This window comes from Vigna radiata, unplaced genomic scaffold, assembly GCF_000741045.1.
Source record: "Vigna radiata var. radiata cultivar VC1973A unplaced genomic scaffold, Vradiata_ver6 scaffold_206, whole genome shotgun sequence".
In the NCBI taxonomy this organism is placed as follows: Eukaryota; Viridiplantae; Streptophyta; class Magnoliopsida; order Fabales; family Fabaceae; genus Vigna; species Vigna radiata.
Genome location: NW_014542858.1, coordinates 523,333 through 550,983, shown reverse-complemented (window position 1 = coordinate 550,983; position 27,651 = coordinate 523,333). Strand labels below are relative to the sequence as shown.

Sequence of the window (27,651 nt, the reverse complement as noted above, 5' to 3'; positions counted from 1 at the left end):
ACAGAAATAATTAAAATTAAAATTTAATAACACAAGTAGGAAATTTATAATTACCAATGGTATTATTGAAAAAAACAGTAATAAACTACAATAAAACTGTTCTGATTCAATTCAAAATACATGTTCAAGTCCAATAAAGGATTGTAGTTAAACAATAATCATTGTCTTTTTTAAGTAAGATTGCCTTTTAGGTTTATTAACATGTCATTTTTTCTCTATAATTGTAGTCTTTCAATTTTAAACATGCACATATTTTTATTTAATTTTGTATATAGTTTATTTCTTTTATTTTATCCAATTGAATCTTGAACTTGATATATTTATCAAAGATACCATCAAGAAATAATTTAATTAACGAAAATATAAAATATGAAAGTATGCAAAATTAAAAATGTAACAAAAATGATTTAATTTTCAAAATTTAGAATAAAAAATAACAATAACCAAAATGTGAAATTAAAAATACAAAATATAATTGCAAATTAATATAATTTTTTATTTTAAAAAACCACTAATACATGATTCTCTTGTCCGAAAACATACAACTGCATTAAACAAAATTATCTAGCAGAATCTGTAGCAGGAAAACAAATTGATCATCTCATAAATCACTTTTTTTAAACTATTGACACGATGCTACCAACATAGTATTGAAAATTGTTTCAACATAAAAATGTCAAACAAAAATATTAATTATCAGAAATAAAATACTGATAATAATCCATGTTAAAGCACTAAAACATTACCATGAAAATTTTAATTAGAAAATCATTAGCCCTTGGAAAGTGGAAGATTTTAGCAGAAGAAGACATCTAGAGATTGGCATCATCCCTGTTCCTGTCTCTCTCTTCTCTTGCTTCCCTTCTTTACTTAAATCTTAAAATCCAATAACTACAAACAAAGTTCAACAGTACCATCATCATACCCATCATCATCATCAGAATTCCAAGGTGGGTTTGCTTCATCTTTTACCATATTTTTATGTTGCATGAGTAAAGACTGTGATGTTCATGGTGGATTTTAGTGCTACTGGGACCAGGCGATTTTTGGAAATTTGATCTAGTTGAGCTTAGATTTGGTGTTTATTTGTTTATTTATTTAAATTATTATTTTATCTTCTTCTTTTTCATTTGGGACATCTGGGGTGGTGTCAAATTGGTCTTTTTCTTCTCAAAGTGTGTTGCTTTGACTTTGGAGCACTTCGTTTGGTGGGCTGTGTTCTCATTCTCGGTAAGTTGGGGCGGCTTATGGTTGCACACGGATGTGCTAAAGTTTGCACTTTTTTGACAAACGATGGTGATTTTTTGTTCATGGGAGTTAATTCTGCAGCTTAAGGGTTTTTGTTGCTGCTTCAGTTTGTGATTTTGTTTTTCTTTCTCTGTGGTATTCACCGTGTTCTTCTGATTGGCATTCACTTTCTGGTTTCTAAGGATGTAATAGCAATTTCTGTTTTCGGGGGAGGGGGTGTTAGGATTGGCTTGTTCAATGTTTATTTCTGATTCTGTTTTGTTTTGTGCTAGGTCTGAGAATTTCCTAGTAGTTGGTTTCAGCTTTACTGAAGACGTCATGTGTTTTATTGAATTTGTTTTGTTTTGTTTTGGGTTAGGGGTTTTAGGTTTTCATGTTTTGTTCAGCTACTGGGGAATTGAGGACGTGGTGTTGAAAACAATGTATGGGGAGTAGAACTACCGGGGGTTTTGGTCTTGAAGATGACAAGGGAGCTGAAAGAGGAATGCCGAGCTTCAATTCTGAGTTACCCATTTCCAATTCTAGGTAAATTTCCTCTTTCCAAATGTTCTTGGTTTAGTATTTGCATAAATGGAGAAATCTTCTTTTTTCTCTTCTATCATTTCTCATATTTCTGCTGATTTTTTTGTTGTGAATCTTGGTTTTACTTATTAATTGTAGTAGGTCTTCATTTGATGTTTGCTTACACCAGTGGTACATGAGAAATTTCTTTCTGTTTTGTATTGAGATGTTTATTTGTCCTTTAATGATGTTGGGTGATACTTAGAATACCTATAACATTGTGATTTTTGTGGTTGTTTGCGTTTCTTTTGTTTTAAATGGGGAGTAAATAATACTAAAAGGCTCTGTTATAGTTATCAGTTTGCTAGAATAAATCTATAGAAACTGGTGGTGCTCAAAATGCACTCATGCCATTGTAATTGGGGATAATTACGCCTCTTCTTGAATCCCCAATCCTTGTGAAGGTAGGTTTCAGTTCAAGATCCTAGGGATATGAGTAGGGATCTACATAGCAACTGTTCTCACAAATGCAGCAGTTGCTCAAGATTTAACATAAAAACTTAAGCCCCAGTTGGGAGCCTAAACCTTGATAATAGTTTATAGTACCATGGGTATGCATATACTCCAAGATGGACTACATAAAGCCCTTGTAAATTTGCACTCGTTGGAAGAGGGCTAAAATTCAGCCATCATGTAAATTTCTAATTAGACGATATACGAGACATAGGAGTACAAGTTAGTTGAGAATGAGCATAGTCTAGGTGAGAGATAACACTTTCTCGTTTTCCTATGGAATTTGCATTGGGCCAGAGGTGTTATCCTTGGCTGGGAGCAAATATTGCTCTTACGTTTTAGTACTTTCTCTATTTTCACAAATAATATAATTCTCCCTTTTTCGTTGGATAGGTGTGAATACCTATCAATTGGTGCTTGTATTGAGAGTTATTTGGGGTTGAGGGAGATTTTTGTTCTATGCCCACTCGCATGGCATCGAAATACTTTGATGTTGGAGACTTGTGTGACAATGTTGAGAGGTGTTGGTCTTATCTTGGTCGCCGTAGCTGGAGACTTTGGGGGAAACTAAGAATCATCAACTGAAAAGACCATGACTTTACTCATGATTGTCATGATATCATTCTCATAGGGAACCATATTGGAAATCTATGTCACACAACAAATTATACAAGAAACTGGATGATGTAAGAGAAAGTAGTCTGCAAATTATTCATGAGGACTTAGGAGAATATGTAATGTGTGCTTGATTACTATTTCACAGAGAGGGTTGAAGGGTGGGAGGATTAAATTATGGTATATTGGACTAGTAAATAATTTGGTACTATTGGCACAACACCAGAGTGGGTTTCAGTAGCAGCCACCGGAAAATTCTGTGTGCTATGGTCTCATTTCATTACCATGATATAGGCATATAGCCTTCAATAACCCATTTTTATATGTAGAAGCAGAATGCTGTTTTTTTTTTTTTTTTTTTTTTTTTTGTGTGAAAAATATTGCTGAAAAAGTGACATCTGTTTTAACTTCCGTCTTTTAAGTTATAGCATCATGCCATGATGTAAGAAAAGACTGTCATAATTGTTTGAACTTGTTTTGACGAAGTTTACTGCATGCCATTGCCAGGTGTCTCCTTGCACACTTTTTGTTTCCTTTTACATTTTCAGTAAAAGTGCTCTAAAGTTTCTCCTTTTACTGGAAATCTGGGATTTGTTTCAGTGAGAATAGAATATATATTTTAGAAAGAAAATCATGGATTTGGAAATAATTTGGAAACTTAATTCTGTGTTCTACTTATATATGACTTCTGTTTTTATGTGATTTTTACCAATAATGAAGTATAAAGACTGTCAAGTTTTAGTGCAATTCTGACAGCGCATAGTATTCAGTTATGCAGAGGGGAGCACAATTGATTCTTTTCGTGTTTCTGACTTTGGTGCATTTGACCAGCCATATCGCGTAGAGGATGCTGTTGGCCTTAGTGGAAGTAAGATTTCTGCAATCAAACATAACCAAGTTTACGTGTAACTGTCAATATGTTGTACTATCTTATGTTATGATACCATCAAATTATCTTTATAAGACCTTGCTATTTTTTTTGTCTAGTTTTTCATTACCATTTCTAAAAAAAATGGTGTTGTGCATTTATGGAAGGTTGCTCTTTCTTTATCTTGAGGTTGTAAATTGATTTCGTTTTGGTGGTAAGGAGTTCTGATCTGTAGCTTTGTAAGGATTACATGGTAATTGCAAGAGAGTCTTATCCCACAATATAAGTAATAAACAAAGAGCTGAGAAGTTATAAATCCATGAAACAAGTAGTTACAGTTAGGAAGGTTATTTATTTAGGCCATCTTGAGTAAAATAAAGGGTTTTGGATCAAGAGATAAGAAAACTTGCTGGTGGAATAAGAGTTTGAGAAAAGAAGCAAAAGGAAGGCCTTAAAAAGGTTGAAAATTGAGCAAGGTATCAAAAGGCTAGAAACAAGGCAAGGAAAAACTGAGTGAGGCCTGATCCAAATCTCGAGGACTTTTATTTAGACCACAGTGACAAAGAATGGAGCGCAAAAGATGGATAAGCTTGCCAAAAATAGGAAAAGGAAATCAAGAGTTTTGAACTATGGTACATGTATCAAGGATGAAGGAGGAAAAATTTGGTTATAGATCAAGATATCAAAGAGAAATGGGAGAGCTATTTTATAAGCTTTCAACAGTGGACAAGGATTAAACTTTAGTATGCAAGCATAGTAGTGAATAGCAGTGTGATGCGGCTACTGTTGAATGTGATTTGCGGTAGCAAAGTTTGCTATAACCAACTACTATTATCACAAACGGTATTGTCACTTGGAAAACCCTCTTCCAGTCCTTTTTTTTTTTACCAAAACTCCAATCTGAGTCGATATTGCTACTGCCTCACAGCTCTCCACCACCGCACAGTCCCAATTGCACTACCTCAAGCCCCCTTCAAACTAGCTTCCTCTCTAACTCTATTAAAGTAAATCCCGTCACGTCTTTAAAATCTAGGCAGGCTTTTGAAATCCAAAACTTGAAACCCTGTGGTGGAGTCAGTTAAGAGTGTCATACCTATGTTGGCATCATCATAAAAAACAAACCTATCATTGTCCTTACATTTGGCCTTCTTGAAAATCTCTCGAGTGGTGGTGGAGACATTGGGTTTGTGAAAGGCTTCCCTTTGACCTAACGATGTTCTTTTGGGGCTTGCTGGGTAAGGTTACAAACAAGATCAAGAGCTAGTATCCCCTCCATTGTGTTGTTGGCAATGGGGTGGGCCTGTGGGGAGCTTGTGCAGTCGAAAGGAGAGATTGTGTTGAAGGAGAGGTGGCTGTGGAGGCTGATGAGGGGAGTGAGGTGATGAAAGCGAAGAAGAGGATGAAGCTCAAAGAGAAGAGTTGAGACATTAAATAAATTAGGTGAGAAGAGTCTCGTGAAAATAAAAACTGAACGCCAGTCAGAAATTGCTTCCAGTGGTGGCATCAAACAGTAGCCAGAGGTTTGTGGGAGATTATTAGATTAGTGTGGTGGGGATCTGGTGTGGACAATGTTATGATTATTAGATTAGTCTGGTGGTTGTGTTCCTTTTTGGACCACTTATCTAGGTGGTTGAGCATAGTCTTGCTCCTCTTATTTTTAGCCTTTAACCTTCAAGTAACTTTTTAAGTGAAAATAAGTTGGGAGACAAACATAGCCTGCTTGGCAAAGGTAATATTAACTAAAAGGAATAATCTCATTCCAAGACTCATCATTGCACAAATGCTACTCTTAGCTAAACACCTAGAAATGGATGTTTATAACCTGGTTCGTTTTTTTTTTATTTTATTGCTACAAACATTGTTAGTTTCATAGGCTTACCTTTGGCTAATAATTTTCCCTAATCATTGATTCAGACCCAATTTACAACTCACTAAAAGTAAGTAGCCAAACAATTTATCCGGGTTCTGTTCCCATTCATAGCCTTGATCAGGTGAGTTTCTCTAGTTCTTTTCATCCAATGGATTTTCTGCTTTAGTAAGTGAGGTGAAATTTTAGCTGGGTAGTAAGGCTTATTTTCTACTTTTATGTATTTTCTCTTTGATGTAGTTGCCAACTTCACTTGATAAAAGCCCATTGACGAATCAAACAGAGCCGCATAGGTTGCGATTACAGAAGGTTCAATCATCAAATCCTGACACTATATTAGTTGGTAATACAGATAACCAGGAGGAGTCTGCCATGGCTGATGCCAGTCCCAGGACTGATATTTCTACAGACGTTGACACTGACGACAAGAATCAGCCGGTGAAGTTTCTTTACTTTCTGTGCTGTTTCCCCCTTACTGATAAACTGATGCTATTTAATATTCCTAACCTATATTTGGCAACCAGTTCAGAATGAACTTTTCAACCAGTGCCCAATTGCATGATTGAATTTAATCTACGGAGTGTTCAAATAAAATATTGGATCATATATGTCGTTTTAAATCTGTTCCTTAAATCAGCAAAGAAACTTTGTGGGTAGATATTCTTGACAATCTAACATTTGATGTGCCCTGTGTTTGCAGTTTGATAGAAATCAATCCCTTGCTATTGTTTCTGACTCTAGTGACAGATCAAAAGATAAATCAGATCAGAAGGTTTAATATATTATAAATTGTTATATAGAATGTATCTAGAATTCCATATGGTATTTGTTACCTGATGATAATTGTTTTTTAAAATATTATTGTAGACTCTCCGCAGGCTTGCCCAGAACCGTGAAGCTGCAAGAAAAAGCCGTTTGAGAAAGAAAGTATGGATTGTGTTTACTTACCTTTTTTTGGTTAATATTCGTTCATGTAAATGCATATATTTTCTTGCTTCCCTGTGTTAATATGGTTATTGTGTCATAGTGTTTTTTGGTTGTGCAAATAGGACATAAATAGTGAATGGCCCATTGTTGCTCTCCCTTTACCATGTATTTTTGTGTATATTACCATATTCTTAGAAAGTGGATTTGAGTCTAATCTATCTTTAAAAGACGGTTTGTAAGGTAAAGATTGCCCTTAAAATTTATTAAAAATTTAGTATCAGAGTTGTGTCTAGAAATTATGAGGCCTGAACTTTATATTCAAATTTTACTTTAATTTATTATTTATTATTTTTTAATTAATTTCAAAATCATTGATCAAAGTTTTGTTATTAAATATTTTGAACGTTTCACTCTTAATATATAAAATACGAAATTCATTTAATGTATTAATTGGAATAAACATTATATACTATTTGAGTAATTTTAATTTAAATGTTTTTAAGCAATACAAATAGTTACGTGGTCAATATTACTTTCAAACAATGCATGTTTTTGAAATACAGTATAATATTTTGATATAAAATAATATTTATAGTAGAGTCTGAGTTCCTTTTTTATATGCTTCTTCTGGTAATATCTTTATTAAAAAATGAAGATTAATATAATAATTTTTTGATCTCCTTATTATCTTAATTTCAATTTTAAAAATTCAAATAAAAAATTAAAAGTGATTTCATGATATTCTAACTTGCTTTCACTTGAATAGATGTCAGTTAGGCTAAGATGTATATAAAAGAATCTTTAGTTAAATGTGTAGTTTCATTATCAAAATCTCTTTTAATTATCAATATTAGATTCATTGGTTAAATTTAAGCATCATTTTATAGCAATAGGGAATTGGAAATTGATGTATTACTTTCTTATTCAGTATTGAGCTTCTAGAAAGTTTTTTTTTTCTTTGTTTTTGTTTTTGTTGTTGATGTTGTTAAGGGATGGACTTTAAAGCTAACTCAATCCTACAAAACTGGCTTGTAATGTGAGATTTGCATCCACTTATATACTTTAAATTGGTCATATATTTAGTTAATGAGACTTTCAACATCCTCCTTCATCCCAAGGTATATACATCTCAAGCTTGGAACTAGATATTAATGGATGGTTTGATAGCGGTTCGATATAGGGTGGAACAATTTAAAGCCAACAAATTTCGTTAGAACAGACTCTAACAATGATTCTCATACTATGTTAAGAAGTGGATTTTCAACATTTTTCTTGTGCTTTCGGTCAAGATAATTTCTTTATAGCTGATTCAATGATTTGTTTATAATGTTTAAACTTCTTTGGCCTCTATGGTAGTTCTAAGGAATAATTATGTTTACGTGCCCACTTTCTATTCAAATGCAAGGAAAAAGACCATCAGGCTTAAGCTCATTTTCCTCATACTTCTGTGGCTTCTTTACATAGGCCTATGTCCAACAGTTAGAAAGCAGTCGCTTGAAGCTGACCCAACTAGAGCAAGAGCTTCAGCGAGCTAGGCAGCAGGTGAGGTTTTAGTCAATCCTCACAGTTAAATTTGACATAATTCTATGCTTTCTTTTTCTCTGCTCTTGCTTGTTGTATAACATATTTCTTGACAATCATGTGTAATTTTAAACAAAATATCTTGTTTCTCCCTCTGTAGGGAATCTTCATATCAAGCTCGGGTGATCAAGCACATACACTAAGTGGAAATGGTATCTCACATCTATAAAATAAGTTACTTGTTGCTATTGTTTGATATAAAAATGTGTCTAAAACATAGTAGTATAATCTGTTGTGTTGTAACGATTTATTTCAGTAAACGTTGTTCTCCATAGCTATGGTAGGTTATCCATACCATAACCATCATTACACTATTTTCCAGGGGCAATGCAATTTGATGCAGAATATGCAAGGTGGCTGGAAGAGCAGAATCGACAAATAAATGAGCTAAGAGCAGCTGTAAATTCTCATGCAAGTGACACTGAACTGCGCATGATTGTTGATGGTATATTGGCACATTATGATGAAATTTTTAGGTTGAAGGGTGTTGCAGCCAAGGCTGATGTTTTCCATCTGTTGTCTGGTATGTGGAAAACGCCTGCTGAGAGGTGCTTTTTGTGGCTTGGTGGTTTTCGGTCATCTGAACTTCTCAAGGTGAGGTTATGCTGATTCTTTTCTTTTCAGTTGTCATGGTTTCAAGACACAGTAAAAGTCCCTCAGAGGAATTTGGGATTATCAAGTTAGTTGCAGAATATTGTGTAAAAGAAGTAATGACATTCATATGCTAGGTCAGTTGTTGAATATATATTTATAGTTGCTGTGGTGTAATGCACTATAGCTGGCTGGTAATAAATCTAAGAGAGTGATGGTGTATTACATAGGGCTTCTTTTGTACTATATGTGAGAATGCTGCTGTTGATGCCTCTCGTAGTCTGTGGTTTTGATTTTTCATTTGATCAAGGATAGAGTTAGTTTTAGCTGTTACTCCACACAAATGATTAGGATTAAGTTGTAGGGAATACAATAAGCATAGTTTCTTTTTGCCCCTAGAATCTGGCTCTGCCTTTTCTCACTGTAATCCAATGAACTTGCATAACTGGTATGCTCCTGTGCTCATTCTCATTTATAAACTTTAATTGCTCTCAGCAATTCTGTGTAGTTTTCAACCATAATAATCTTTTGCTATTATCAATATATGTTATTTTAAATATATCTTGTGCTTTGTAAACAATTGGCTCTGTATCTTCGACTAATTTCAATAAATATCAACATAAGAATGAGAATCTGCCATGGTAGTGGTAGCCAAGTGCCAAAAGAAGAATAATTAACATGTGTTCTAACCTCTACTTCCAAGTTTCTCATAACTGAAAAATTTGTTTTTTGTTTCCTTGCATTTGGATTGAGTCCTGCAAATTTGGTTGTGTTGCAGCTGCTGGCAAATCAATTGGAACCTCTGACAGAGCAGCAGCTGATGGGTATCACCAACTTGCAGCAATCTTCCCAACAGGCAGAAGATGCATTGTCTCAGGGTATGGAAGCATTGCAACAGTCCCTTGCGGAGACATTGTCCACTGGAGCACCTGCCTCATCTGGTTCATCAGGGAATGTGGCAAATTACATGGGTCAAATGGCTATGGCCATGGGTAAGCTAGGGACACTTGAAGGCTTCATTCGACAGGTACATTCTTCTTCTGCTTCTATGCAAATTGCTTGGCACAGTGGTATGGTTTTGGTGAATAATTGAAAAATCTTGCACTGCGTCTTTGATTTCCTAGTTTATTTAAAATTGGTAATCAACATCCTACACCAACCAAACAGAAACATCCCTATTTAATGTTAATTGTTCTTGAAACATAGTAAACTAGTTTTTTGTTATAATAATATTATTATTGGGTTGAATATGTTTTACATTTTCAAATTATTGTAAAAAATATTGTCTTCATCAAATGGTATGGAGAGATTATATTATAGTCCATTGTAGACCTTTGTTTATCATATAAGAAACACTCCACATGTTTGCTGAAAAGGATGTTTTGCATGAATTTTATGAAGTGCAGAAACTGAATACTTTATAATTTAGTTTAGGGATGCAATACAATATTTTACAATAGTTTGAGGATGAGAAACATATTTAACTCTATTATTATTATTACATAAAGAATAATTAACATGTTTATAGATGAGATATAACATAACACTAATATTATTTCAAGATATAATTAGCAAAATAATGCCAAAATAGAAACATGCCAAAAGGATAATATGTTATTATTTCAAGATTGGTTTAATCAACAAAAGATTTTTGGTTGGAAGGCAAGAATTTTATGTTATAGCTGTTAGAACTTGTTTACACAAGAATTTTCATCTCCTACGTAACATCTGTAGTACTGATTTTTGCTTTTGTCTGAACTCATGTCAATTTAGCATCTCAATCACCAAAGCAAGAATCACTTGCTTACCTAAACCAACTCATTTTGGTTCCATTGAAGTTTCTCATGTGTTGTAAACAATCTCCAAGAACATTTCATGTCTTATTATTTGCAACAAACAATGCTATTCAAATATCTAACTTGTGACTCTTTTTGTGGTGTTTATATAAGGCTGATAATCTTCGCCAGCAGACTCTTCAACAAATGCACCGAATTCTGACGACTCGCCAATCGGCTCGCGCCCTCCTCGCCATACACGACTATTTTTCGCGGCTGCGTGCTCTCAGTTCGCTCTGGCTGGCTCGCCCAAGAGATTGATCGGCGTGGTAAATAGTATGTTAAATTAAATTTAATGGATCCATCATCAACCAGCAATACTTGCTCATCATAGGTTTTACTTTGACAAGTGTACTTGTGTTGTATTGCAGTCTTTGTATCACTGATGTTAGTGCTTCATTGAGTCACATAGTCTAGAAACGAAATTGGTGACAAAAAGTATGCTTGTTATCTCTACTAATAATATTCACCATTGAAATTGTTGAATAGCCTTGTTTCTTCCATCGAAATATAGTTGCTTATGATATATTTTAAGAATTGTTTCAGTTGCCATTGTTTAACATTGATCTGAATCCATACAAATTGGTTAGATTTTATTCTTTTATTAAATAGTTTGACCATTGTAATTACCTTAGTTTCAAAATAATTACAGCTTTATTTGTATAAAAAAAATTTAAAATGAGTAAGATTTCACCTTCTAACAATATTAATTTTTAATAAATCTTTACGGCAATATATTTATGGATAGAGTGAGACTAACCCTTAAAATGTAGTGTAACATTCCACAAAACTTGGATGCTCAATGCTCAATTAAATTATAGGTAAGCCGTTTTAGCTTGAACCACCTTAAATCACTCGACTTTGGCAATCACGAAAACCTGCCATGAACCCATTGTGAATTTAATTGCATCACAAAAGTGTGTGAACTGGTCTTGTTACAAAAGCGACCGTGAGTCACTTCTTTCGAATTTAGTTAGTTTTTATAACATTTCCAATGAAAATTGATGAACTAAACTTATTAATAAACATTATTAATGTGGATTTTATATTTCTCAAAACTCAATAGAGTTTTTCAATTTAAAAACACACACCAGCAAGATTCACATTAAAATTTTATTTTTACTTTTATAAACAACTTAAAGATGCTCTTTTACTGTCTTTCATGGGCAAACAAGATGGTGTGACAACTATCATTGCTGGCTGAAATCAATGTCAGATTGGCTATCTAACTGGATTGAATTGATGATATAAAAGTATTAAACAATGTGATTAGAAACAGTCTTTTAACATATTCTCTTTTGTTGGTCAAAATTTATTCAAAACTATAAAATTAGGAGAGGAAGACATAAATAAGCCGTACGATCCATTAAATTTTGTAAACCCTAAATAAAAAATAAATAAAAATCATGAAAAAAAATATTAATTATTCATATAAATTACTAAATGGTAAACTGCCTGAAAAAATCCATCGAGTAAAGAAAATAAAGATTCCTTACATTGAACGTTTATTAGTGGTTTCCAATACCAATTCACGTATAACACTCGTTTTACATTCCCAAGGATCGATATACTAAAACTTTGTAGACAAACATGTTTGGAATAGGACTACTACAACTACACATAGCAGGTCAACTTTGTCTTTTGTTGGTCAAAACATAAACCATAGTAAATATCCTAATTTCTCAGATCTCGATCATTCATGATAAGATTCACAATTATCGTGTAGTTTCTAACAAGTTTTACATCTTTTAACTTCCTTACACAACTGTGAAGGAGTTAAACTAGTTGAGCGAAATGTGTAAATTGTCATAAACTCTATATCACAGATCTTAAAAAAAAATAGATACTTCCTTACCCAACTATTTTTACACAACCAAATGCACAAACTTATTTTTCATCTATTTCTTCTACTCCCCCTAAATCTGCAAAATACCAAACGAACCGTAAAAGGCACTTAATGGGAATGCAAAGGCAGGATGCTTCATAAAAAATCATTAGCACCTGCGAATCGTGGTGACCGAATATCATGGAATTATTACACAAAAATACAATATTATTTCTCTAACATGCTATGCAATGTATTCATTCATCTGGAATGATATAAAATAGACTTACACGTAACAATATTTTCAGCAGTGTGCAAGCATGCACGACAATCAGCAAAAATATCACTTTTTAACTTAAGCCAGGAAGAATGAATGCAGTAGTTTGATCCAAAACCAAAAGCATTACCTCATCCAGTATTGACATACAAAAACATTTTAAGATAATTCTTTATTTGAGGAAACAGAACAGCTTATGACCAAGTTTCAAAAGTAGTTGCTGCTGTAGAAATTCTTCAGAAAGGGAGAGATGGCCGGGTCTTTTGAGGCTGAATCCTGCACTTGCCCTTGCTGACCAACTACGTACTGACCAATGATATGATGCCTCTGCTTGGAATGGTTCACAACGTTCATCAGCTCTTCCATCCCTTTGAAAAGCAGCATATCGATCACCTGAACGTCCACAAACATTAGTGATATTCTTAAAAGCTTTCACAGATATAATTCTTTAGTTTTTACTGAAGTATCACTTTCAAAGTCTTCCATGCATTGCATCTGTGAGATACTGAATTTGAATAAAAACTATATGTCCAAGTAGAATATATGTTTTTTGCATTGAAGGGGAGAGTCACTGAGCCCAAGTACACAAAAATAACTCGTGCTTGAAAGTTTCATCGTGTCTAAGGATCAAAGGAAGAATCTGACATGTCTTCGGACAAATCCAGACATAAAATATTTAGAAAGATTGTGGTGTTCTACAAAATTTGCAGAGGTATAACAACATTAAGCATGGCATGAAATAAGAGATAACAAAGCTAATCATAAATGTTAATTTGCTGACAACCAAAACACGATTCACAGGTTGCCAACAAAAAAAAACAATTATAGTCATGGGTCGCCATCTGGAAAACCCAATTTGGAGCCTTAATTAAACCACATATCAACAAGACATATCCTATTTTTCCACATGTTTCTATCATGACAATGATAAAGTTGAAACTAAAACCTCCACCTTCACATTTGCAAGACATTAGATCAAAGAATGCAGCCTCCTCTTTACTATACGTAAATCATAGAAATGCATCCCCTTGAATTAGAAGAGGAGAAAATCCTATAAGCTTAGGTAACCATTACAAAACTCTTCCCATTCGTTAGCCTATAGTTTAATCAAGCAATGTGTCCACAACTTACAAAGTAAAGACACTTAGTAAAATTTGCTCTCGACGAGTTAATTCAACCCTTTTTTGTTGGAGAAAATAGATGAGGAGATTGGAAATACTGTTCATTGTTTGATTGAATAAAATAGAGTGGTGTACACTAGTACTTTTCCACTCTATTTCTTACCTATTTTTTATTCATCTCTTCAACTCTCAACTAATTTGTTCTCTACTTCTCTTCAACCAAGCACCTTTAATTTCCACCTTATTTTTAGATTAACACCATTTGCCTTTTCTATTTTCGCAGGTTTTATTTCTTTTTTCTTTACCAAACAAACACTAAATGACGTACAGAAGAATTTTCATACAGCATGTTTCAAATGGTACTCCATTAACAGAACACGCAATTTGAAAGTTAACCAGATTATACATTGAAATAGTTTAACAATAACCTTATCCCATAAGGTGAGGTTCGTTGCAAACATGACATCATTAAACTTGGTTAAAAAACAAAATTGTCAGGACATTAACACTGAGGGAGATTATCGTATATGCTTTCTAATATCTCAAAAAAAGTCTTTCTTATCGAATTCCTAGACATAACCAAGCTAGCTTGCTCCAAATCCAATTTGAAAGAAACAACAAGCGACCCCATTGAATCAATAATTGCAATGCTTCCATCACAAACAACAAAATATTACATCTTTATTATCTTACCGAGAAACAGCATCAATAAGAAGGCATTTACTCTACTTTTATTTCTGTTTCAAATTCATATTTTGCCATTACTTTTTGTAATTACATAACCCTAATTCCCTGCAATGTACTTACTGAACAAAATCAAATCTATAACACTGAAGGTCAATTGGTGAATGAATAAGTAAATAATAATCTTCAACCACTACCTTCGACCGAAATTGATTGAAGCTCAGAAGAAGATTAGAAGATGTTCCAAAAACAAATTAAAAAAATTAAAGAATAATGAAAAAAAATGAAAAATACTTTTGGATCGCTGACGCCGATGTTCTTGCGGATCTCGGAGGCGACGGTGGAACGGAGCTGGGCGACAGAGGTTACATCGTATAGGTTGTAGATTTCCATGACGGAGGGTAGAGAACGACACGTTGCTCTGAAGAAATCGAACACGCGCTGACGCGCCTCCTCCACACTCGCCGAGTTCGGAAGCACCTTCACGTTCCGAAGCGCGCTCGCCATTTCTAGCCTGTAACTCGGAACTCACTGAGTCACAAATCGATCGCTTTTGCGTTTCTTGCTTCTATTCTTCCCTAGAAATTGAACCTGGTTTATTGCGATGAGAAAAAATGGAAGAAAGAACGCGTGAGAAACACATGATGGCCACGCGCTCGACGGCATCGTTTTGAATTTGGGCTTTGTGCTTATAACATGTACACCCCCATTAGGGGATTACTATGTACACCATTTTTTTTTTCTTTTTCATTTTTCAATTTACATTCATCTACATTACTTAAATTTATCAATTCATTTTTTTATTTATTTTACCATCATGTTTTTACATATTTTAATGATTTATAAAAATGTCAAAAGAGTAATAAAAAGTGTTACCATTTTTCTAAGAAATTGTTTTGTTACCAATTTTTGTAAAACATAGTTTCGACTTCTTTTTTTATTTTTTTTCATGATATATCACCGTTCTGTTAACTTATCCATGAAATGAAAAAAAATGATAAAATGTGTGACAAAAAACTAAATTATAACATTTAAAAAATAAAAATAATTGAGTAGGAATATCTACAATTAGATATATTCTAAAGTATGCTAATAGTTATTCCCCTTATGCTATCGTGGTTGATTATTTCATAATCACAAACATTTCGAATTGAGTTTCTGAATTTTTATTCGTATATTTCGTAATTAAACCTCTAGAATTATATTTATATTAAAAAACTAAACTATAACAAATTTATTTATGTATTATGAATTTATAATTGTGGGAATTCATTTGTTACACAATTAAAAGGATCAGACTATATATAAACATGCTTTAGGAGTTTTATATTAAAAATGTATAGAAAATATACTTCTAAAATATTAATTAAAAAAAACCATTAGAAAGGTCATTTTTGGAGGATGTGAGGAGGAATCATAAAACGAAATGAGTGGCATAGAAAGTAATTACTTATTTTGTGTTAAAGTGACTGTACTAAATGTTTAAAAAATATATCATAAGAGAATATATAACAATATTAGTGTTTATAGCGTTAATTTTAATTAAAACAAGATTTTGGTTATAATAAATTATAAAATAAAAGCTACTCTAAAATTTAACACATTACAAAGTTCTAATTTTAATTAAAAAATAATATAAAAGAGAAGCTATAACTTTTACGTTTTCTTTTGCAGTGGATCTGGTCATTACTTCCGATAATTAATGTAACATGTAATACTTGTGTTATAATGCAAAACTCCTAAGAGTTTCCCTAGATTTTATTAACATAGGGAGCAAATTGCTACTTTTGAGATTAGATTAACACACTATTAACTTGCATTTGGGAGGGAAGATGAAAAAGATATTGGAATCAACTCATTCCAATAATATTTGAAAGATATAAAATTGACTTGAAAGGTTTGAAAGGGTGAAAGAGATTGTGGATGAGTTCAATTCTTCCATTAACCAAAAAAACAAATAACATTTGTCTATAAGAAAAAAAAAAAAAAAACTATAACTTGCATACACCAACTGCGTGTACATGTATGATGATTATGGGCCTAAAAGATGCATCACAGTAAGATCATTCTGTCATCCTCGAGCAAAACCATTCAATTAGCTGTGCTACTCAACTGTATGCTGATGTAATTATCCAGTTTTACATTAAAAAGTCCCATGACAAGAATTTTTAGTTTCAAGGGGGCACAAAGAAATACATGTAGTGCAATTCCACACCTGTATAGTGAGTGCAGTTGGTGTAGAGGATTCAATCAATTGTTTGGGGGACAATTGTTTGTTGGCGAAGTTGCATTAAAATTTACATTTCACCACATTCTGCAATGACACAAGCTAATTTTGGCCGGTTATTGGGTCCAGTTGCCACATTCTCAATCTTCCTCACAACCAAAAGGCCATCTCCAAGCACTCTCTGCAAAAGGGGGAGAGAGATTGTAAATGCACAAACACATCAAAAGTTTGGGAGACTTGAGATTAAAACAGATAAATATATTTCTAGAGGGCTTAAAAAGATCCCTCTCACTATCTTCTATTTATATTGAAAAACTAATACAAGAGTACATGAAAGATTAAGGACTGCACTAGACACCTAGGTGCAGAATTAGATACGATCATAGGTACAATTAATAAATTATTTAGCGGACTACACCCTGCTTAAGCTTAATTATGATACATAAATGTAATTATTCTAACAGGAAGAAGGAAGATGCTAGTAACATTTCCAATAGACAAGAGTGCATATGAATTTTTGAGGCAGGTTAAATTTCATTTTAGACAATAACTGAGAAATGAGCAAGGAATGTAGTCCTCCCCTCAACGGGAAATGTATCACTTTTTCCCATCACATTTGGCATAATAAGCAATTAACAATATGTGCATGCCGAAAAAACCTTCACATTTTGACTCGCGTTACTTAAATTTGAAAGTTGATTTAGTTTGTTCAGCTCTCAGGCTTAAGGTATTATTCTAAGTTTACAGAGCTGATAAAATCTTGGAATCTTTGTTACCCAAATATCTGGCATCAATTTGAAGGCATGAAGACATAAAACTTGAGGAACAATTAAATTCAGATTCTGGTGGCTGTTTGAAGAATAATTAATATATGCAACAGAAGATATGAAAGTATACCCCGAAAACGACATGCTTGTTGTCAAGCCAGTCGCATTTTGCACATGTTATAAAAAACTGCAAGATAGGGAAGATATATCAGTAGAAATACAACATGACCAATTTAACGTTGCCACTCAGAAGGGAAAGGAAAACGGGGTGACAATTGGAAAATTACCTGACAACCATTGGTATTTGGTCCACTATTTGCCTGCAGATTAGACAAACTGGACTTAATCCTTTTTTACATTATAACAAGTAAAAGCATAATTTAGACATATATATCGAATCAATATGATTTCAAAGTGTTAAGGAAGAAAAACAATTGTATGGAAATCTGTTCGAAAATATTATGTAGATTTGCTTATGTAAGCGTTGTCAATTAGTGCTCCAGTTAAGGAGCTATTTCACAAATTGATAACCATTGTATGATTCCACAGTGTGCAGGATGCAAAAACTCTGAAGATTAACCTTGTTAGGAACTGTCGTGTAGATTTGTGTAAGTACTGTCAATTAGTGCTCCAGTTACGAAGCTATTTAAGGAATTGAGAAACATTGCAATCATCTCAGTACAGAAGGCACAATCGAATACATACCATCGACAGAAGGCCAGGGCCAGTGTGTTTGGCAATAAAGTTTTCATCATCAAGCTTAAGTCCATAAATTGAAACACATCCACTACCATCACCCTACCAAGGAAGAATTTATTAGAATAAGGATTTTCTATAAAACTTGGATTAGTACTACTGTTGCTCCTGACAACATTTATCCAAACCATAAAAATCTTATGAATTAAAATAGAGGGCAGAACTGCATGCAGGTAAATTCAAAGATAGATCAATTAATGCATATACATGAACAGTGGTACTAACTAAACAAAATAAACAGTATACTATCTTAGCTTATACATATCACCAAACTATACATAATTGAATTTAAACCCAAGCATGTCCAGAAGTTTTTTATTAGGTTTGCAAATTGGAATATTGGTATTCTGGAGGTGGATACCATGATTTAACATCATCTGTCTTCAAGAAATTGATCAGGTTTAAGAAAAAAATAAGGAGCTATAAATACAGGAATTAAACTTTAGTATGAGGGAGTGTTAGAGGAAAGAAAGGACCACAAGTGAGATTAATGTAGTGGATGTAAAAAAAGGATTATAGACAAGATCTTATCTTTAAAACTAATGGTTTCATGGAAGACTATCATTATCATAGTGCTTATGCACGTCAAGTGAGATTTCTTCTAGAAGAAAAGGTTTTGGCTGGTGGCGTATAAAAAAGAATATTATAGGCAAGAACGCTTGTTTTAAGAAGTGGGAGTAATATCTAATATCTAATTATCTTCAAAAGGGAACTTTGAGGTCGTAAATTGTGTTTTCTTTTTGTAGGATTTCAAATAAAAAGATATTGCAAGGATCACAAGAAAATTCTAGAAGAAAACCTTACAACACTACATTTGCTTTTGGTCCTTGAAGTTTGCAACAAGTCCATAGCACAACTCAATTTTCATGCAAGTACTTTTTGTCTCACAAATTTCTTGCTTTTGTTCTGGGGTGTTGCTCAGCCTTTCATTTATAATTTACTCATTATTAATGTCTTAAATTTTGGATTATTTTTTCATTGAGTATTTTTGTGTGCAGTATAATTTTTAAGGAATTTTATTTAAAGTCATCAAAATAGCAATCATCACACTAACCCACTACAGCAATTTCACAGTGAACCTCTTCACAGATCTATAAGGGATTCATCACTAGTAAGATAGTTTCCACAAAATTTTCGCGGAACAAGGCTTCCGCACTTCTTCTCAATTAGATAGGTTTTCGTTCCAAACATCATCCAAAATAAGAAGAAATTTTTTCCCCATCAGATTTTCTTTCAATCTTCTGTGAACCATATCCGTATTTGTACTTTGATCATGTGATCCAGTAACATCCTCAAGAATTTTTCTTGATACCTTCAAAACATCAAATTCAACGAAAACACAAACCCAGACTTTGACATCAAATTCCACTACCACAAAAAAGTACATAGCTAGCTCTTTTTAAGCGCTATCTATTAATAGATAACGTACATATGTATATACGTACATTTGTATGTATGCATGAATGTATGTATTGAAAGTGTGTTTTATTCTTCAAATTGGCTTCTGATGCATGCTGAGGATTCTCAATGTCCTGCAATCCCCAAATTGTTAGGCCTTCAGAAAGCATGTTAAGCTTTCCTAGCCAAATACCCGACTCCATGCCATGATCAACCTCAAAGACATCCATCATTATTTTAAGATTCTTTAGTTTTTCCAAACCTGGTGGCACTTTTCTCACTTTAGTCTATGTAAATTCAAGGCAACACAAAGTGGCGACAAAATCAAAATTTGAGGGCAACTCTTCCAAATGCATACTATGGTTCAACTTCAGTATTTGCAAGTAAGAAAGTAAACATATCTTTTCAGATAGTTTTTGTATGTTAGTTGAAGAGAGGTCTAACAAACGGAGATGCTCAAGATTGCCCACAGAGTCAGGTAATTCTCTAAGGTTAGAACAATGAGAGAGCGAAAAGATACGTAAGAACTTGAACTTGGTGAACAATTCATGTATCGACATATTGCAAAACCAATAAAACCCATACACTTCCGTATCTAATGTTGGCAGAAATGTATGCAACTTTTCCATTTTGCATAAAGTTCCAAATTCATAAACCGTCCAAAGTTACGAAGTTCAAATAAAAAATACCGAGTTACTTTTTGTTTGACAATGTTCACACCTGAAATATATATCTCCAGTGACATATTTTGCCAAATCATTTAGAAGCTCATGCATGACAAATAGTTCTTCCTCATCACCACCTGATCGTTGAAAGAAGGACTTCGATAGTAGTTCATTGAAATATTGTTGAAAGTTTATTCCCGAGCTCTTGGAATTTTTCAGTCATCCACAACTGAGTCAAATCTTCTTTCTTAAACTCATAATCCTTGCGAAACAAGGCACAATAACCAAAGCAGGTCTTCAAATGGGGAGGAAGGTGGATATAGCTCAATGCTAAAGCGGGAACAATATCACAACGATTTTTTGGAAGTTCCCATATATCATTTTGGAACACAGTTACCAATTCTGAAATAGATGATTTGTTATATAATAGACTTCATATTGTTTTCAAGGCAAGAGGTAGTCCTTTACATTTTTTAGCAATCTTCTTGCCAATCTCTCTGCACTCTGAATTTGGAAATGCATGTTTAGCAAACAACTCCCAACTATCATCTTCCTGCAATAGCATGGTAGAAGCAACTTCCTTACTACGTGTAGTTGCAACAATCCTACTCCCTCGAGCTCCAAAAAGAAGGGGTTTACGCACTTCCTAATTAGATAGGTTTTCGTTCCAAACATCATCCAAAACAAGAGGAAATTTTTCTCATCAGATTTTCTTTCAATCTTCTGTGAATCATATCCGTATTTGTACTTTGATAAGGTGATCCAGTAACATCCTCAAAATTTTTTTGATACCTTCAAAACATCAAATTCAACGGAAACACAAATCCAGACTTTGACATCAAATTCCACTACTATAAAAAAGTGCATAAATAGCGCTTTTTTTTCTTATAGATAGCGTTTATTATAGATAGCGCTTTTTAAGCGCTATCTATTAATAAATAGCGTTTTTGAAAAAAGCGCTACCTATTCTTTTCTGACAATAGATAGCGTTTTTTAAAAAAGCGCTATCTATGCACTTTTTTGTAGTAGTGGAATTTGATGTCAAACTCTGGGTTTGTGTTTCCGTTGAATTTGATGTTATGAAGGTATCAAAAAAATTTTTGAGGATGTTACTAGATCACCTGATCAAAGTACAAATAGAGATATGGTTCACAGAAGATTGAAAGAAAGAAAATCTGACAGGGAAAAAATTTCTTCTTGTTTTGGATGATGTTTGGAACGAAAACCTATCTAATTAAGAAGAAGTGTGAAAGCCCCTTCTTTTCGGAGTCCAAGGGAGTAGGATTGTTGCGACTACACGTAATAAGGAAGTTGCTTCTACCATGCTGTCAAAAGTACACTTTCTAGAGCAATTGCAAGTTGTTTGCTAAACATGCATTTCCAAATTCAAAGTGCAGAGAGATTGGCAAGAAGATTGCTAGAAAATGTAAAGGACTACCTCTTGCCTTGAAAACAATAGGAAGTCTATTATACAACAAATCATCTATTTCAGAATTGGGAACTGTGTTCCAAAACGATATATGGGAACTTCCAAAAGATTGTTGTGATATTGTTCCCGCTTTAGCATTGAGCTATATCCACCTTCCTCCCCATTTGAAGACCTCTTTTGGTTATTGTGCCTTGTTTCGCAAGGATTATGAGTTTAAGAAAGAAGATTTGACTCAGTTATAGATGACTGAAAAAATCCAAGAGCTTGGGAATAAACTTTTCAACAATATTTCAATGAACTACTATCAAAGTCCTTCTTTCAACGATCAAGTGGTGTGAGGAAGAACTATTTGTCATGCATGAGCTTCTAAGTGATTTGGCAAAATACGTCGCTAGAGACATATATTTCAGGTGCGAACATTGTCAAACAAATAATAAACAAAAAGTAACTCGGCATTTTTTATTTGAACTTCGTAACTTTGGACGCTTTTATGAATTTGGAACTTTATGCAAAATGGAAAAGGTGCGTACATTTCTGCCAACATTAGATATGGAAGTGTGTGGGTTTTATTGGTTTTGAAATATGTCGATACATGAATTGTTCACCAAGTTCAAGTTCTTGCGTATCTTATCGCTCTCTCATTGTTCTAACCTTAGAGAGTTACCTGACTCTGTGGGCAATCTTGAGCATCTCCGTTCGTTAGACCTCTCTTCAACTAACATACAAAAACTATCTGAAAAAATATGTTCACTTTCCTACTTGCAAATATGAAGTTGAACCATAGTATGCATTTGGAAGAGTTGTCCTCAAATTTTGATTTACTCACTACTTTGTGTTGCCTTGAATTTACATAGACTAAAGTGAGAAAAGTGCCACCAGGTTTGAAAAAACTAAAGAATTTTAAAATAATGATGGATGTCTTTGAGGTTGATCATAGCATGGAGTCAGGTATTTGGCTAGGAAAGCTCAGCATGCTTTCTGAAAGGCCTAACAATTTGGGGACTGCAGGACATTGAGAATCCTCAGCATGCATCAGAAGCCAATTTGAAGAATAAAACACACTTTCAATGCATACATACATACATTCATGCATACATATGTACATACGTACATACAAACATACGTACCTACATACGTAGGTACGTACATACATATGTACATACCTACACACATACATACATACCTACGTACATACATACGTACATTATTTATTAATAGATAGCGCTTAAAAAGCGCTATCTATGTACTTTTTTCTGGTAGTGGAATTTGATGTCAAAGCCTGGATTTGTGTTTCCGTTGAATTTGATGTTTTGAAGGTATCAAGAAAAATTCTTGAGGATGTTACTTTATCACCTGATCAAAGTACAAATACGGATATGGTTCACAGAAGATTGAAAGAAAATCTGACGGGAAAAAGCTTTCTTCTTGTTTTGGATGATGTTTGGAACGAAAACCTATCTACTTGGGAAGAAGTGCGGAAGCCTTGTTTCGAAAGGATTATGAGTTTAAGAAAGAAGATTTGACTCAGTTGTGGATGACTGAAAAATTGCAAGAGCAGCATACTCGGGAATAAATTTGTCAACAATATTTCAATGAACTACTATCGATGTCCTTCTTTCGACGATCAGGTGGTGATGAGGAAGAACTATTTGTCATGCATGACCTTCTAAATGATGTGGCAAAATTTTTGGGCATGAAACATGGATTTTATAACTAAGTTAAGCATCATGTCGTATCGTACAATAAGATCAAACCATGCATATGTATCAACTTATTTTATTTTCATGAATGTTGACATAAACACCTCAGCTATAGCATAGTACATATTTAACAGATAAAGTCAGAAAAACCACACCAGAACAGTACCTTTACAAAATTGCCAGCTTGAATAGTAAGATAGTTTCCAAAAAAATTTTGGGCATGAAACATGGATTTTATAACTAAGTTAAGCATCATGTCGTATAGTACAATAAGATCAAACCATACATATGCATCAAGTTATTTTATTTTCATGAATGTTGACATAAACACCTCAGCCATTGCATAGTACATATTTAACAAATAAAGTCAGAAAAACCACACTAGAACAGTACCTTTACAAAATCGCCAGCTTGAATTGTAAGATAGTTTCCACAAAATTTTTGGGCATGAAACATGGAATTTATAACTAAGTTAAGCATCATGTCGTATAGTACAATAAGATCAAACCATGCATATGCATCAACTTATTTTATTTTCATGAATGTTGACAAACACCTCAGCTATCACATAGTACATATTTAACAGATAAAGTCAGAAAAACCACACCAGAACAATACCTTTACAAAATCGCCAGCTTGAATCATAAAATCCTTAATCACTCTATGAAATTGACAACCCTTGTAACCAACAGGAAGTCCAGCTTTTCTGCCAATAAAATCAGATCATGAGAAGTATTATTTAACTTAAACCTACCGACCAAAAATGCAAACAATTTGGTCCTTTGAATGACTTTTGGGATAGAATTGGGATGACTTCAGCCTTCCATACTCACAGAATTGTACTTCTATGAGTAGAATAATGATTTCAACAACCATCCCCTTTCCCAACAAATAGATGTATGCAGCTTTATCCCATCAAGTGGAGAGACCATTTCTAAAATTCAAAACCATGACCTTCCGGTCACAAGATTTGACTTAGAAATACTATCGCACCACAGCAACATTTGACTTAGAAATACTATTATTTTGAATTCATCATTATGACTATCATGAAAACAAAGGCTGAAAGCAAAGAAAGCAACATTAAACATCCTAGCACGGATCCTCATTCAACTTTCAGACTGAGAGCAGGAAACGACAAGAAAATGTAGCCAACTAGGATTAAGGCTAAGAATCTTACATTGAAATTCACCAGTATAAACTACCGGAGTATACTATGATAATGATGTTGTGGGCATCTCAAAAATGCAAATAATAGATTGATATTGTCATAACTATCTTGAGTCCAAATGGAAATTATAAAAACAAAATATCCCAGTGAAACAGTTTGGGGATACAATTGGGATGATTTTAACATCCATCCCCTTCTTTCCCCACAAGTGGAGAAACCATTTCCAAAGTATAAAACCATGACTGTCAGGTGACAAGATAAACAACCTTATCAACACCATACCAACATTTGACTTAGAAATACTATCATAATAGCAATCATTAAAACAAAGTCTGAAAGCCAAGAAAGCAACACCACCCTAGCATTGATCCTCATTCAACTTGCAGACTTTGAAAGCAGGAAATAGCAAGAAAGTGTTGACGACTAGGATCAAGGTTATGGATCTTATATTCCAATTCAACAGCATAAAGTACAAAAGTATACTACAGGGATGATAATGAGGCCGTGGACACCTAAAAAAAATGCACAGTAATAGATCAAAATCTTCATAACTATCTTGAATCTAAAATGAAAAATTATAAAAACAAAAACGAAGAGAGACGGAAGACCACAATAGATTGTTGGATAGACTGGAGAAGACTGTTTCACTACCTGTACTCCCCAGTGCAGAACTGCCTGCCAAACAACACAAGCCAAATTCATCAATTGATCTGGAGATGATTCTGTCAATAGAAAGAATCTGAATGCAAAACAAACACCCACAAAAATGTCCGAACCATAATTTAAGGAGAGAGAAAAAATGAAATGGTTTCAGTCCCTTGTTAGGGTCTATACAAGCACGTGTAGTTACCGACTAAACATCAAAACTTGGGATATTTTCGGGAACCAAAGACATACTTAAAACTTTTTTTTTTCTCCAATTCGTAGAAATTCATTCATCAACTTAACAAGAAGGTTAACTGACAAGCAAGCCAAGGCCCAGAAGATAGTTATCAGCATAGCCCTCAGTGGTTGCAGCAGAAGCACTCAAAGTCAAGGCACAGAGAAATAGTTATCAGCATAAAATCTCCGGAGGACTTAAAAAGAAACAAAAATTTTATAAGGAACAAAATCAAAACTTGAGATATTTTCTCGCACATTAAACATATTAAAACATTTTTTTTCTAATTCGTGAAAGTTCATCCACAACACGTTAGCAGAAGCCAAGGTTCAAACGAAGAAGTCCAAGCATAAAGCACAGTGGTTACACGTATTCTAAATAAGGAAAAATAGAGGCTTTACAAAATCGAACGGAGTAACGAACCTGAAATTCTCGGCGGTTTTGGGCGCAATGTCGGCGAAGAGTTCCATCTTGATTCGACCAGCAGGTATGTTGCCGATGGTGACATCGAAGAAGACGATTGGGTTCTTAGGGTTTGGAGGACGCACGTGCCACTCCACACCCGCGTTCGTGTTCGTGGTCGCGTTCCCTGCCACCGAAGCAGCCATTTTCACTTCAGACAACCACTGCTTAACGATTCCAGGAGCTTCAAGCTCGCATTTTAAATTGAAGTGAAGAGAAAAAGTGTGGAATAAAAACCAAATGGAAAATAATAATAATAATAATAATAATAATAATAATAATAATAATAATAATAATCTGTAAGAATATTAAGTATTAACGGTTCAATTTCTCTGTTTATTTTTAAATATTAGGTATTTTGTCAGTTCTTTTATAAAAGATTCAAGAATAATAAACTTTGGTTAAATTAATGTCTTAATCATTTTATTTATTTATAAAATTCAATTTCATACCTCTATTTTTTAAATGCCTAATTTTATATCTTATTTTTTTTTTAATTTTAATATTACCCTTTTTGTTTAAATCCACTCAACCACCAAATATAAAGGTGAGAAAACAACGAAGAATCACATATAAGTCACAACTCTCACAGAAAGATTCGTACAAAAAGGATTTATCTTGGCTGCTTTCTCTCGATTATCAAATGCGCTGGTTTAAGCTTTTGATATCAAGTTATCAATCACTCATGAAAAGAAAAAAATAATAATAAATGAATTATATACTTAATATTTTGTGAGAATTACAATTACTTAAACAATATGTCTAGCGTTGCTTGTATACAATCTAGTATCAAATTTAAAACTTTGAATCATGCGTAACAGCTTTTACCATTATGCAATACATTGAAGAAGTTAAGGAGCAAGAAATATCGAGACTCATGGAAATGTTATGGTCAACCTTTTCTTTATGATCTCCTTCTATTGCTTGTAAAATGTAGGCTCCTTCTAGTTTTTGGAGATACAATGATTTTATCAGTTTTATGTTCAAATTTCGCACCTTATTACTGCTTGTTAAGTTCTATAAGACGAGTGCTATCTTAGAATGATTTTTGAAACTTATTCATATTTTCTTAATAGCTTTTTTATTATAAGTTGTTGTTTTAACATTTATTAATGTTTTCATAGATTCCTCTTTAACCTGAACTAATAATAGGAATGTAACAAATGAATTTCCAACAAACTCTCATGTATATCAGTACATTTAGGAGCTAAAATCACATGCTTTAACTATAATATTAAATCTTCACAATAAAAGAAGAACAATTGATACGCTACACTCCGAGATGCTAACAGCTGGAACTATGATGACTTTGAACTCAAATCAGCGGCAGCGGAAGAAGATGTAGAAGAGCATAAGTGAGGTGCTGTTTGGGAGAGTGAATCTAGCTCAGACGGCTCTCCATCCATCAAAGGAAAGAAGCTAGAAGGGAATTGGAGGAAGCATAAGGAGGTGACTTTCGGCATGAGAAATGGCTGGAAATACATCAGCTATTCAATTCTCAATTTCAACAAAAGTTTCTCTACAATCTAAGCTAGGAGAATTTATAGTTGATTCTCCAAGCTTTTGAACGGTACAGATTAAAGGAACAATATAAATCTGTAAACACGTGGCAGACGTGTGAGACATGTGAAGTTCTTCTGGAATCAGCACTCAGATACGTGGCAGAGATGTGGAATGCGTTAGCTAGGCATAAGGCTCGTGCCGGATTCGCTGAGAGCTAGGGTTGGTGCGCTAAGCGCCAAC

The 27,651-nt window shown here is 33.7% G+C and overlaps 3 protein-coding genes across 10 annotated transcripts; 1 reads left to right on the top strand and 2 right to left on the bottom strand.

The window, feature by feature from the left end:
• Positions 1-791: 791 nt before the first annotated feature.
• Positions 792-11,083, top strand: LOC106780799 (transcription factor TGA2.2). Of its 8 annotated transcripts, none has more exons than XM_014669108.2 (12): positions 792-950; positions 1,635-1,773; positions 3,648-3,745; positions 5,660-5,736; positions 5,853-6,050; positions 6,313-6,384; positions 6,480-6,539; positions 8,004-8,081; positions 8,221-8,272; positions 8,443-8,714; positions 9,490-9,738; positions 10,661-11,083. In XM_014669108.2, exons 2-12 carry the CDS (start codon positions 1,673-1,675, stop codon positions 10,805-10,807), a joined length of 1,404 nt encoding a protein of 467 aa, XP_014524594.1. In that variant the 5' UTR covers positions 792-950; positions 1,635-1,672; the 3' UTR covers positions 10,808-11,083. The 8 variants fall into 8 exon arrangements, with proteins under 8 accessions (XP_014524594.1, XP_014524593.1, XP_014524589.1 ...); XM_014669107.2 differs by having other exon boundaries at positions 1,616-1,773; XM_014669103.2 differs by having other exon boundaries at positions 793-950; positions 1,607-1,773.
• Positions 11,084-12,506: 1,423 nt separating this feature from the next.
• Positions 12,507-15,072, bottom strand: LOC106780789 (NADH dehydrogenase [ubiquinone] 1 alpha subcomplex subunit 6). Its single transcript, XM_014669092.2, has 2 exons — positions 14,748-15,072; positions 12,507-13,041 (listed from the first exon to the last, which is right to left on the bottom strand). The coding sequence occupies exons 1-2, from the start codon at positions 14,958-14,960 to the stop codon at positions 12,856-12,858; spliced, it is 399 nt and encodes a 132-aa protein (XP_014524578.1). The 5' UTR covers positions 14,961-15,072; the 3' UTR covers positions 12,507-12,855.
• Positions 15,073-16,377: 1,305 nt separating this feature from the next.
• On the bottom strand, positions 16,378-26,121 carry LOC106752402 (peptidyl-prolyl cis-trans isomerase CYP22). Its single transcript, XM_014634084.2, has 7 exons — positions 25,870-26,121; positions 25,218-25,241; positions 24,014-24,101; positions 18,153-18,245; positions 17,735-17,767; positions 17,578-17,634; positions 16,378-16,861 (listed from the first exon to the last, which is right to left on the bottom strand). Exons 1-7 carry the CDS (start codon positions 26,052-26,054, stop codon positions 16,751-16,753), a joined length of 591 nt encoding a protein of 196 aa, XP_014489570.1. The 5' UTR covers positions 26,055-26,121; the 3' UTR covers positions 16,378-16,750.
• Between the last annotated feature and the right edge of the window lie 1,530 nt (positions 26,122-27,651).

Excerpts from the sequence above, each read along its gene's own strand:
- LOC106780799 (XM_014669108.2), top strand. The coding sequence starts at position 1,673 with ATGGGGAGTAGAACTACCGGGGGTTTTGGTCTTGAAGATGACAAGGGA. Across the intron at positions 1,774-3,647 it reads TTACCCATTTCCAATTCTAG|TTATGCAGAGGGGAGCACAA; the intron begins GTAAATTTCCTC and ends CATAGTATTCAG. Across the intron at positions 8,273-8,442 it reads ACATACACTAAGTGGAAATG|GGGCAATGCAATTTGATGCA; the intron begins GTATCTCACATC and ends ACTATTTTCCAG.
- LOC106780789 (XM_014669092.2), bottom strand. The coding sequence starts at position 14,960 with ATGGCGAGCGCGCTTCGGAACGTGAAGGTGCTTCCGAACTCGGCGAGT. Across the intron at positions 13,042-14,747 it reads TCGGCGTCAGCGATCCAAAA|GTGATCGATATGCTGCTTTT; the intron begins GTATTTTTCATT and ends GTGGACGTTCAG.
- LOC106752402 (XM_014634084.2), bottom strand. The coding sequence starts at position 26,054 with ATGGCTGCTTCGGTGGCAGGGAACGCGACCACGAACACGAACGCGGGT. Across the intron at positions 25,242-25,869 it reads AAAACCGCCGAGAATTTCAG|GCAGTTCTGCACTGGGGAGT; the intron begins GTTCGTTACTCC and ends GTTGTTTGGCAG. Across the intron at positions 17,768-18,152 it reads GCCCTGGCCTTCTGTCGATG|GCAAATAGTGGACCAAATAC; the intron begins GTATGTATTCGA and ends TCTAATCTGCAG.